The following is a 12190-nucleotide window of genomic DNA, read 5'->3' on the forward strand; positions in this document are numbered from 1 at the left end:
TGTCTCAGTGTTGTTGTTTTTGTTTTGTTTTTTAGAAGGAAACCAATGTTTAGATGTTATAGTTTTCAATAAAGCAAAAAAAAAATTGCTTCAAAGTCACTTAAGCTTTTTCTAAAAAGAAAAAAAAAAAATCTTTTCTCAGCTTTTTGCTCTGAAACTGGTGATTTGTACAAAACTTGCTCTATTCAACTGCTGATTACGGAAGAACGAAACAAGCTACAAACATTATTTTTAATTTAATAATCTTTAAGAATCTGGTGTCAGATTTCAGATTGTCAGAGTACAAAATATCTTGTGGGTCTTTAAAAATCAGTCAAAATGCTCTAAACCGGCTGGCACTGAGGCAGGTAGGAATTTTGAAAATGGCTGGCACTGAATGGATTAAAGTCACTTAGATGTGGTGTTTATTGTTTCCAGTGACGTGCCGTGACCACTAGGGTTGGGTAGGCACATTGCAAATTGAGACCACCAATGACCATTTCATATGTTTCTGCTGTCGTGTTAATTCAATTCAAATCAATTTTATTTGTATAAAGCAATTTCCAACCAAGTCATCTCAATGCGCTTATCAAAATATAAAATTCATAATAAGAAATAAAAAACCCAATAAGATCCACATGAACAAGTGTTTAGCCATCTACCGAAATCAACATCATAAACACCATTAAAGAAACATAAACAATTATTTAATATAGCCTCCATACTCTCCCAACAAGATATATCTCATGACACGGCAGCACATCTGTTGTTTGTGTTGGAAACACAGAAACACGGAAAAAATGACAAAAACTTAGAACAGCCTCAGTGAGGAGCATCCACAAAGTCAATCCTTCCTTTTGTACCATTCACTGTGAAAAGTATGAAACATGTTCTGACCTTACCTTTGGTGAAGCTCTGGTAACTCAGGTGTTGGTCTCCCATCTTTTAAAAGCTGTCGTTTTTCTTCAAAACAGTTTCTCTATCATCTCTAGCGCTGTCATCCACACTGTAGTGTTATCCCGCCCACTAGCTAGAGAACGTAGCAGCAGTGGTCACATGGGATCAATTCACTAATGTACTGTGAACTTACGTATAGCATTTAGCATAGCGCGGTTACGTGCAAAGGCAGCTCTCTATACTGCCTTTGCACGTAAATGGTTTTCATCTTGGGGACCTGACTGCGCATTAGGGCTGAACGATATGGACAAAATTTCATATCTCGATTTTCATGCCAGATATCTCGATATCGATACGGTATGATATGACAACGGGTTCGATGAAAACCAGGCATTTTTCAGAAAAATAAAAACATAATACAAAAAAATGTGGAAAGTGCAGTTTTATTTTTAAGAACGTACTGCCAGTCATCAACATTAAGATAAATTATGAAAAAATAAATTAAAAATCAAACATTTTACTGCAGCTCTCCTTTAACAATAAATAACAAATACAGCAGCAGGTGGAACATTGAAAGTGCATTGAAGTGCAACAACATTTATATTCTTCAAAAGATCACATAACTGTATGTAGAAAATGCATTTGCTACTAACAGAACAGAGGTAGTTACAGGCAGCACAACTTCTACAGATTCTTTGCCAGGAACACTAGTTTGTTAACCATGTCTGGCTTCAGACAGGACCTCTGACAACTCACAATGTTGCCTGATGCACTAAAAATGATCTCTGAGGGAGAGCTGGTGGCCTGCATGCACAAGTATTTTCTTGCCATGTTGCTGAGCCAGGGAAAGTTGACTTTGTGAGTTAATCTCCACCACAGAAGGGGGTCCTCTTCGTTGTCAATTGTGGGGGACTGCATGTAGGCACTCAGCTCAGCTTCTATGGCAGCAGTGGGATCGATTGGTACTGTTGCACTTGTGGTGGCTCTTTTGAAGAAACTTCCCAATGACTTCTTAGCCTTTTTGGTGGGTGGGGGTGAAACTTCTTCCACTCTGGTCTCTCTGCACTCAACAGAATGCTAGAAAATAGTAAAAACAACACACACACAAAAAAATAATTTAATTAGTTTTATATATGAATGATCATTACTGTATGAGCTAAATTTAAACTTAAATATTTGCTAAAATATAAGATAATGCATTTAAATGGAAGGAACAGTTTTCATTTACTCCATTCAAACCATTATTTTTACCTTGTGTTCCATCGTCTTCATCTCTGACACCAGTCTGGTTTTGATGATGGGGACGTTGTTAACACTGATGTATTGTGTCTTGTATCTTGGATCTAAGAAGGATGCCACATCCAGGAGCTCTTGTGTAACTCTCTCTTTATACTTGCTATTCAAGTACTCCAGAATTTTCTCTTTTAAGGACTTGGTCATGTCCGTATCACCCTCGTCTGGTGCCAAGATGGTTGTGTTAAACAGGCTGAGTGCTGGTTTGATGTGTGAAACACTAACATAATCCTCCCCTGACAGAGCATCCGTGAATTCAAGCAGTGGTCCCAGTGCCTTGCTGACTGACTCCAGCACATCCAGATCTTGATATCCAGGAATTAGGTGCCGGGTGTTTCTGTCCTCTGAGAGGACCTCATGGAGTGCTTTCTGCTGCTCCAGAATTCTGTTAATCATGAGCACCCTAGACCCCCATCTAGTTTTTTGCAGACACCTGTTGCACGGCTGATCCGGCTGTCACCTTTCACTGCGTTTTCTTGGAAAAATAGATGTACAAAATAATTAATTATTATATTACAACAGCTAAATAACCACATAATAATGCAGATTGTTTCCCCTCTCTCTCTCTCTCTCTCTCTCTCACACACACACACACACACATACATCTCCCTCATTCTGTCTGAAAGTAATTAAAAAATAAAAATAAACATAGCAAAACGTACCTATTGCCAGGTGTAGCCTGTGTCCAAAGCACTGAAGGCACGTCCAACCATTCACCTCCAAAGCCTTTATCATGTTCGATGCGTTATCAGTCGTTACGCAAACTTGTTGGTCCTCCTTCAAGTTCCAGTCTGCTAACGCACCTCTCATCTCCTCCGCTATATTATCCCCGGTATGCTCCCTGGGGAAGAATGATGTCTGCAGACAGCGGGTCTGGAGTTCGAAGTTTGTAGTAATAAAATGGATCGTTAAACTAATGTAAGGTTCGGTTGTCCGGCTCGACCACAGGTCCGTGGTTGTGGCGAAATGATCGATATCATGGAGCACGGATTCAACATTCATTTTACACTCATTAGAAAGTTTCGGAATGGTCACTTGATTAAAATGTGTTCGGGATGGTATTTTATAACGCTTGCCCAGCGTCCGAATCGTTTTTAAAGCCTTCTTTGTACACAGGTACCATGTCTTTAGCAATGTGGTATGTTATAGCGTCGGTAATTTCTTTATGTCTGGTGGACGTCGACTCGTACGGCGTAACGCTACTGAACGCATCAGCAATAAAACTTTGCTTTGGCTTATTTTGGGATGACTGAGAAGTCCCCGGTGTTTCTCTCATGGTCATGCACTCTTCATGCAGCACACGGTGGTGTTGTTTCAGGTGGTGAAACATGTTTGTTGTGCTACCTTGCTTAGTCGCAATTTTTGCGAAACACGACCTGCACAACACCTCACTCTGGTTAACATCGTCCTTTCTGAATCCAAAATACCTCCAAATTATGGAGGATGATCTATGTTTTGGCACCAAATCAGATTCTGCACTGCCACCGGCCGCATTATCTCCCGCACTCATTTTCTTTCTTTCTTTCTTTCTTTCTTTTTAATTTATCCGCTGTCTCTGTCGTGTGTGCGCGCTGGCCTTAGCGGTGCATTCAAGGGCACTCGTTAAAGTGATGTTTGTTGTAACTGCCAGAGTTGTATGCAGGGCGAGTGGGAAGAGGAGAAATCTATATCGTCTTTATCGTTACTTTTTTCGATATTCATATCTTGAAAGTTCATATCGAGATATAGATACGATAACGATATATCGTTCAGCCCTACTGCGCATGTGCAAACACGTCAAATCACGCAATGAGAACGGAGGCAGAGGAGCAACGTGCCTTTGGGAGGGGGCGTGGCCTCCCTCTGCCTTACAGCGGAGCGTGTAAAAAAAAAAAAAAAAAGACAGCTGTTCCAGGAAATAGCGCTGTTTGCATTTTGTGCGTTTCATAGCCCAAATTACTAGACACTTTCAAACTTATAGGTACTGTAGGCTATTGGAAATGGAAAAATAAATAATTTCTAATTATATGATCATTTAAAAAAAAAAAAATTATAATTATAATTAAATAATCATATCAATTCACCCTTGGGTAGGCACTGCCTACCTTGCCTACCCTGACGGCACGTCACTGATTGTTTCAATTCAAACTAAGTTACAGCAGTTAATTAGAATTGTCTGAGATCAACATGTGATCCTTCTGCCTTAAACCAGGTGTTATTTGCATTGATTAGCCTGTTCCTTATTTATTTTGTCCATGCTCTCCCTTTTTACTGTTGTGATTTGATCACTTAAGTCTTTATACTACAGCCCTAACTTTGGATGACTACTGACCTATGTTTAGTACGATTGATATATTTCACACATCTTTAAACTTTTTCGACAGACGCAGTTAAAAAGGTGCTCATCCAGCTGGCCCATGCTTGCTTTGCTGGATTCCCTAACCTCCTAAAAGCAACCAAGGTGAGCACTGGAGCTTTTTGCTCCTACAACTCTGAAGGTTTCCTCAATGCTTAGTCTGATATTATTCAATTGTTTTTGGGGTTTTTTTAGGCAAAAATTGATGCCATTAAACAAAAAAAGGAGGCCTTTGCTGAATCGATGCTGAGAACGCAGTTCCAGATGGAGCTGCTTGTTTACTCCCAGGATCGAACTTACAGCAGCAGTTTCAGCGAGAGGCAGAAAGAGGAAAATCTGGTAGCAGCGGACAGTTCATCTAAAATCTGGTCTGGTTTTTCTCAACCCAGCCATGTTTACAAACAGGACAATCATGCAAATCTTCAGAGCCTGAGAATGCACCTCAAATCCTATTACAAGGTATTTTTTTTTAATTTGAACTAGGTTTATTTATGATTTTTTTTTTATACAATACAATCTTCAGAATATGCAGTTCTCATTGTTGAAATTAGAACAAAGAACACCACCCCCTCCCACAGAAACATTGAGGAAGCCATTATAGTCAAAAGATAAAAAAAAACAAAGAAATGGTAATAATGAAAAACATATACGTACAGTAAACAAATGAGATGATAATAACTGACTAACAATAACATAAATAAAAGAAAAAAGGAGGTGTAAAAAAATACAGTACGGTGAATTACAATAAAGGATAAACAGACCCTTTCCAAAAAATTAAAATATCATGGAAAAGTTGTTTAACTTCCATAATTCCATTCAAAAAGTTAAACTTTCATAGATTATAGATTCAGGGCCCACAATTTAAATGATTTCAAGTATTTGTTTATTTTTACATAATTTGAGCTTCCAGCTCATAAAACCCACAAAAACAGGACTTCTCAGTTTTTGCAGAAAAAAAAGAGGAGAAGGAGGACTGGACTGTTGGCCAGTGGTCCAAGGTCCTCTTTTCCGATGAAACTAAAGTGTGCCTTTCATTCGGGAATCAAGGTCCAAGAATTTGGCGGAAGATGGGTGAGGAACAGAACAGAACATTGCACCCCAAATCATGACTGACTGTGGATATTTCACACTGGACCTCAAGCAGCTTGGGTTCTGTTCGGTCAGACCGTCAAAAACATTTGGAGTTTTGTAGACTTCCAAAACTTATAACAAATCAGGGAGAACTATGTAAAAAATTAACAGAGGAAAGGAGGTGCTTGTGGCTAGCGAAGCTAAACCAGGATCTACGAGGCAAAAATCTGAAGGTTGGGTTCTATTTCATAATATTTCGTGAGATGTCTCACTATGGGATGTGACCTCATCCTACATTCCTCAGAAGCAGTCCGCTGGGAGACCCTCCCAAGTCCTATAAAAGGAGGACACGGACAGGTGCGTACCATTCAAAAACCTCTTCTCTGTTATCTTGCGTGTTTAGTTCTGTCCAGTTTAACTGTCCACAGACGGGATTTTCTACTTTCCAGTCAACGGACGCTGGCAAGACTATCGCCTACTTAAAACCACAAAGAAGTGGTTAAAACAGCTCTTTCCTTGCTCTGCTTGGTGAGTGCCATCCTTCACTGCCAAGGCACGTGCAACCTCAGAGCCTCAGCTCCGGCTGACTGCTCCTTTCGACACTGCTGCTTCAGCGCACGCGTTGGTCTCCAGCAGCCTCTCATTCCGGGGACAGCCCCGCTGCAAGCTTCCTGCCGCAAGACCGGAGCTCACACCTAGCTGTTGTCCTCGACCACTGCCCTCAACTTCTCCGGGCTTGTGCGCACTTCTGTCTCACTCCTGGGCCCTCAATGCGGTGTACGGTTCAGTTGCCGCTTTGTACCATGGTACTCGAGCTTCCGAACTCCAGTGACCCAGCTGCCATTCGAAACCCAACGTTGTCCCCAACATCTTGGACGTTCCGGCGCACGTTCCTTGCCAGCACCAGTGTGCTAGCCGCCACATGGTAGCGCAAGCTAATCCACCTGCTCTTCTTGCCTTCGTCAAGCGGTAATGGAGGCCGAGGCTCCTCTCACCAAGAGGACACTATGTACTGTGGCTCGCCTTTGTCCATGTGGGGGGAGAATCTCCATCAAGGACGAGCACAAAGCCTGTTTGAGCTGCCTGGGCATCGAACATGCCCGAATGGCGATCGAATCCCCGGGCTCTTGTCCGCACTGTGCCTCCAGAGGAGACTGGCACATCTTTTGGGCAGGCCCGAACAGGGCCGTTTTTTTCGCGCACGGCGCCCCTGCCATTATGGATTGGGAAAAGGTGACTTCTCTGGACATTGCTGCTCTCAGCTGAACCTGGCGGATATCTCTCCACTTGACAAGGGCATCCTCGTGATAGAATGTGAAGTGTTTGAGGGGGACTCCTCCGACCCACTCCTCTCGGGTGTGGATGATGAGGACGAGCTTTTCGTCACCCTGACTCGGGACGGACTGTTGGCCGCCTTTACTGCCTTTCAGGAGGTTTGGACGGCTCCACACCCATCTCCTATCCTCCGAGCCTGGACACGGTGGATGTTTGTAAACGTGCTGCTACAAGGCTGGCCATTCCTTGGCTCACGTTGTGACTGAAACCACCAGGTCTCGCTATGAGGAGAAGTAGCTCCTCGTTTCCAGGGGCGCTCCGAGGCAAATCCTCCCCATCTTCCCTGAGCTGTTCATCGAAGTAGTGCGTCCCTGGGGTCGTCGCCCTTTCACCGGAAGGACCCTGGTGGCAGGTGCCTCCATCCTCAACTGCGAGGCCATGGAAAGCTGCGGACTGCTCAGGATGCCACGGAGAAAGATGCTTCTGTCAAAATTGGATCGTCTCCAGTTAGACCTGTACTGTAGGACTTACAAGGCTGCTGCCCTCTTAGTCAGAGCCATGAATGTCTTCTCTCTCCTCACCGCCTACCAGGAAAAACTTTGTGATGATTTCGCTCTGTCCCAGGACCCAGCGATAATGTAGGCGATATCCACGGGTGCCGATGTCTTTGTACCCAGGTCTGCTGACTGCAGTCTATGGGTAAAGTGATTGGCAACAGGAGTGTGCTCGGTGGCTCGATCTTGCATAGCTGATGGCCGCTGGAAGATGCGATATCCGGGGTGAGCAGCGGCCTTGTTTTTTTTGTGCCCTGTTCATGCGATTCACACTTGTATGAGCAGGACAAGATGCCTCAAGAGGACCAATCAGCTGTTTGTCTCCTGGGCCAATCCCCGTAAGGGGATGCCTGTCACTAAGCAACGCCTGTCACACTGGGTGGTGGAGGCTATTGCATTGGCTTACTCGAGTCAGGGTCTGCCGCCTCACATTCATACACCAGTGTGACAGATGCAAGGCGTTAGTCAACCACTGGGAGCAACTTGTGGTTCAGTGTCTTGCCCAAGGACACTTCGACACATAGACCGGTATAGACTGGGATTGAACCCCCGACCGATCAGAGGACAACCCCTCTACCACCTGAGCCACGTTTGCACCTGTTTGTTTCCTCCTTTTATAGGAGGTGAGAGGGTCTTCCAGCGGACTGTTGCGCTTCACTGGCGATTTAGGATTGGCATAGTGAAATAGAGTGCTTCTGAGGAATGTAGACAGAAGTCACATTCCATAGTGAGACATCTCACTCATATTACTCATAAAACCGGGGTTATGAGAGTAACCTAAAGTTAAGGTTAGGTTAATTAAAGACGTTATTGCATTACTTACTTTGGCCTTGACTTGATACTGCATCTCCCTCACGGCCTAACCCATCCACACATCATCTGGTTATAGGCCTCCAAACTTGGTTTGGTTTTCTGCTGTGTATGGGCTTGGTGAAAACCAGGAAGTTGACGATATCAGGATCCATAATAGATAAAAGACTCTCTAGGTCGTCACTGATCCAAGACGAGGGAGCCAACTCGTATGGATCTGCACCACCAATAAACTGTAACTTTTCCAAATATTGTGCCTTGTCCTGCGGACCAAGTCCTTCCCTATATGCCTTTGCATCTATAATGTATTTTGAGGAGCTTTTCTGTGGTTTATCCATTGGATTGTTCATCTGAGTGCCTCTAACATGGCCGCCCATCCGGGTTACTGCTCAGAACGTGACGTCCGTGAAAACCCTCTAAGTGTGGCAAAAGACAGACAGCTTTGTGTGTGGTGTCCCAAACTCAGGTTTGTTGTCTCCACACCAAATACAGCCAGGAAGGCAAATTGTCTTAAATCTTTGCCTTTAATTTTGGAAAATGTATCAAATATCAACTTACAGAAATTAGATAACCCAGGACATTCCCAAAGCATATAAATTAAAGTGGCTGGGAATTGCTTACAACGATCACATATGTGATTTTTTTTATTTGGTAAGAATCGAGAAAGTTTAACTTTGGTCCAGTGTAGCCGGTGAAATATTTTAAACTGCATGATGGTGTTTCATACATATTGAAGATGTGTATATTATCGCAATCATTCTTGACCAAAGGATGTTTGAAATGTTCATACAGAGGTCCCCCTCTCAAATGTTTAGACTGGTTGAGCTTTCTCCCATTAATAGGAAATAAATGTCACCTATTTTTCCCCTCTTGGATGATCTCAGATCATAATTAAAATTCAGGAGTGTGTCTTGGGGCTTTAAAGGGAACTGGGTGAGATTATTGGACATAAAGCTTCGGATCTGTAAATACCGAAAAAAGTATCTGTCAAGGGTTGGGGAAAGCAGTATTTGCATTAGGAGCAAGTAATGATAATTAACAAATCCCAAAATGTTGTCTAAACTGTTTCCATATCTTTAAAGAATGAAAAACAACCGGGTTTGAAGTATAATTAATTAGAGGCTTTGGGTATGGTAGAGAATATAACAAAGCAGATAGAGAGGTGTTATTACAGGTGTCTTTCTCTAGAGTTAGCCAGGCAGGTACAGCCATCGTTTTGTCATTTGCCATCATTTTTAAATTCGCAGCCCAGTAGTAGAACTAAACATTTGGTAAACAGAGCCCTTCGTGCTGTTTAGGTCTTTGTAATATAGCGTTGCTTATATGTGGTTACTTTTTTATTCCAAATGAAAGAGGTGAGCTTTTTGTTAAGGGATATAAAAAATGTTTTTGTTAAATAGACTGGTACACACTGGAACAAATAAAGACGTTTGGGTCATAGATTTATTTTTATGGTGTTATTTCTACCTGCCAAAGAGAAAGAGGACAGAAATGGTGGAAATTTGCCGCAAAAACATATTTAAATTTGTGTGTGACCCAAACACCAAGATATTTAATTTTTTTCCAACACACTTTAAATGGTAATAAACACAGTATCTTGCCACCTGATTTATGAGCATCAATTCACTTTTTGAGGGATTAATTTTGTTACCTGAAATCTTACCAAAATTCTTTACTAAGTTTAGGGTAACAGGAAGAGATGAAGATATGTCCAATATAAAACTGCATTAAGTTAAACTTTGTTTCAATCCTGTTCTTGTAATTCCTGATACCTTTATTGCTGCACAGGGCTATCGCCAGTGGTTCAACTGAAATACCAAAGAAGAGACTGGAGAGTGGACACCCCCGTCTTGTCCCTTGCGTTAGTGGAAATGGGGATGAAATGTTATTAGTTTGTACAGCTGCCATTGGACAGCTAAATCAAATTTTAATCCACGATTGTAACTTGGGACTAAAATCAAATCTCTCAAGAGTGCAAAATAGTCCCATTCCACCCTATTGAAAGCCTTTTCAGCGTACAATGACAAAAGCGCTTTGGATTTGTTGGGTGGAGATGGTCCATAAATTGTTAAATAGACGCCTAATATTGTAGGAAGTTTGACGATTTTTTGTTTTTTCATGAAGATGTCTGGTAAAACTATGGTTGGGAGGACCGTTTCAAGGCAGAGTGCAATTAGTTTTTAAATAATCTTGTTATCAATGTTAAGCAGCAAAATAAAGCGATGGTAGCCACAATCCTGTTTATTTTTTTTATATTTTAAAGCTAAGTGATATGGTGACTTGTTGTAGTGTTTCAGGAAGGGAGGCAGCTATAAGTGATTAACTGAATACCTTGTTTAAAATAGTGGCCAATTTGTCAGAAAACATTTTTTTAAATTTTGTTGGGAACCCAACAGGCCCAGGGGATTTCCCATTTTACATACATTTAATGGCCAGCTAAATTTCTCTAAAAGAAAATGTAGATTGCAGTTCAGATGTCTTTACCGGGCCAATGTGCGGGATCTCAACTTTTTGAAGGAATGACGTAATTTAATGGTCATCTCAGCGATTCAGATTTATACAGGTCACTGTAAAACCTCCTAAAACAGGAGTTGATTGCCGAGTGATCCACACAAACCCCCCAAGACTCATCTTTATTCTCTTGTATTGTCTGACTTGCTGCTTTCTGGCAAAGCTGGTATGACGGTAGCTTTCCCATCTTTTGGATCTCATTAAAAGGTTTTCAACTTTTTGGGTAGTTAATGAATCAAATCCTTTCTAGAGAAGTAGGCATTCTTTAATGCCATCTGCTGATGAGGATGTTGCTAATTGCAGAGTAAGGTTAGAAATATTTTTAGTTAATTCATTAATGCGCCTATTCCTAATTTTAAGCAACTGTGCATTGTAATGAGATGATCTGACCTCTTAAGTATGCCTTCACTGCAACCCACACTGTTGATGACATTTCTGGTGTTTGATCTGTAATATAAAGTACATTTAAAGTTGATTTAATCCTTGGAGACATTGTTGACACTGGTAGGAAGGACTGCTATCTCACTTTTGTATTTTCCTCCTTTAGATTGCTAGTGTGCGTCTGGCTGACCAAATCCCCCTGGTGATCCGCTACCATATGCTGCAACAGTATACCATTGAGCTGCAGAGGGAGATGTTTCAAATGTTTCAGGACAAAAGCAAAGTAGAGCTCTTGCTAAAGGAGGATATGGAAATTGGCAATAAGAGAGATTCTCTGCAGAGTCGCCAGAAACGCCTCATGAAGGCCCGCACAAAGCTGGCGGAATTTTAAAGGGGACATATCATGCTAAATCCACTTTTTTAGCCCTTAAATGCATTTTGATGTATATTTAGATTGTTTAGAAGCACAGAAAAGTTCAAATTAATCTCTTCAGGTGCTCCGTTGATATCTTTATATTCTGTTTTGTTCATATTTTTCAATCTGTTTCGATTTTTCGATTCTCTATTACGTTTTTTGAACAATAACGTCAGCGGACATTAGGACATCGACTCCAGGCCCAACACTTCGAGCAATCCGCCATTTTTATTTCTCGCTTTTATTTTGTAGTCCAAGCTCCAGGATGCAGAAGTTACAAGAGGAGAAATCAAAAATGTTTGGTTGTTGGATGTAGTAACCCACACGCTTCATTACAACGTCTCCCAGCATCAGAACCTTTTCAAAGTGCCTGGTTGAGTTTTATTTTTCACGGAAATGTACCCACATCTGTGGGTAAGGTCATTTTTGTGTGTGCGCAGCACTTCAAGGATGACTGCTTCAGCAACCTCCGCCAGTATAAAGAAGGATTGCAGAAAGACTTTGTCTGATTGAGGGGTCAATTCCTTCTATCTTTGGAGATGACGAACAGAGCACTTCGGTAAGCTGTAAATAACGCTAAAAAGTGTGATAAGACGTCCCTGTCATTGTTTTGTTAGCATTAGCAGTTGCACCGTCTTCATATGTTAGCGCTGTGTGCTCGTTTTAGAT

General features: G+C 41.8%; 1 protein-coding gene across 2 annotated transcripts in view; it reads left to right on the top strand.

Annotated features, from left to right (window-relative positions):
- Positions 1-11605, top strand: part of LOC114463128 (interferon-induced GTP-binding protein Mx-like) — a 57583-nt gene extending 45978 nt beyond the window's left edge. For both annotated transcript variants that reach the window (XM_028446400.1, XM_028446401.1), the window contains 3 exons: positions 4533-4609; positions 4700-4963; positions 11273-11605. In XM_028446400.1, coding sequence (XP_028302201.1) covers positions 4533-4609; positions 4700-4963; positions 11273-11497 — 566 coding nt within the window. In that variant the 3' untranslated portion in view covers positions 11498-11605. The remainder of the gene's footprint in view (positions 1-4532; positions 4610-4699; positions 4964-11272) is intronic.
- The last annotated feature ends 585 nt before the right edge of the window (positions 11606-12190 follow it).

The sequence above is a fragment of the Gouania willdenowi genome, chromosome 5, assembly GCF_900634775.1.
Source record: "Gouania willdenowi chromosome 5, fGouWil2.1, whole genome shotgun sequence".
Taxonomy (NCBI): domain Eukaryota; kingdom Metazoa; phylum Chordata; class Actinopteri; order Blenniiformes; family Gobiesocidae; genus Gouania; species Gouania willdenowi.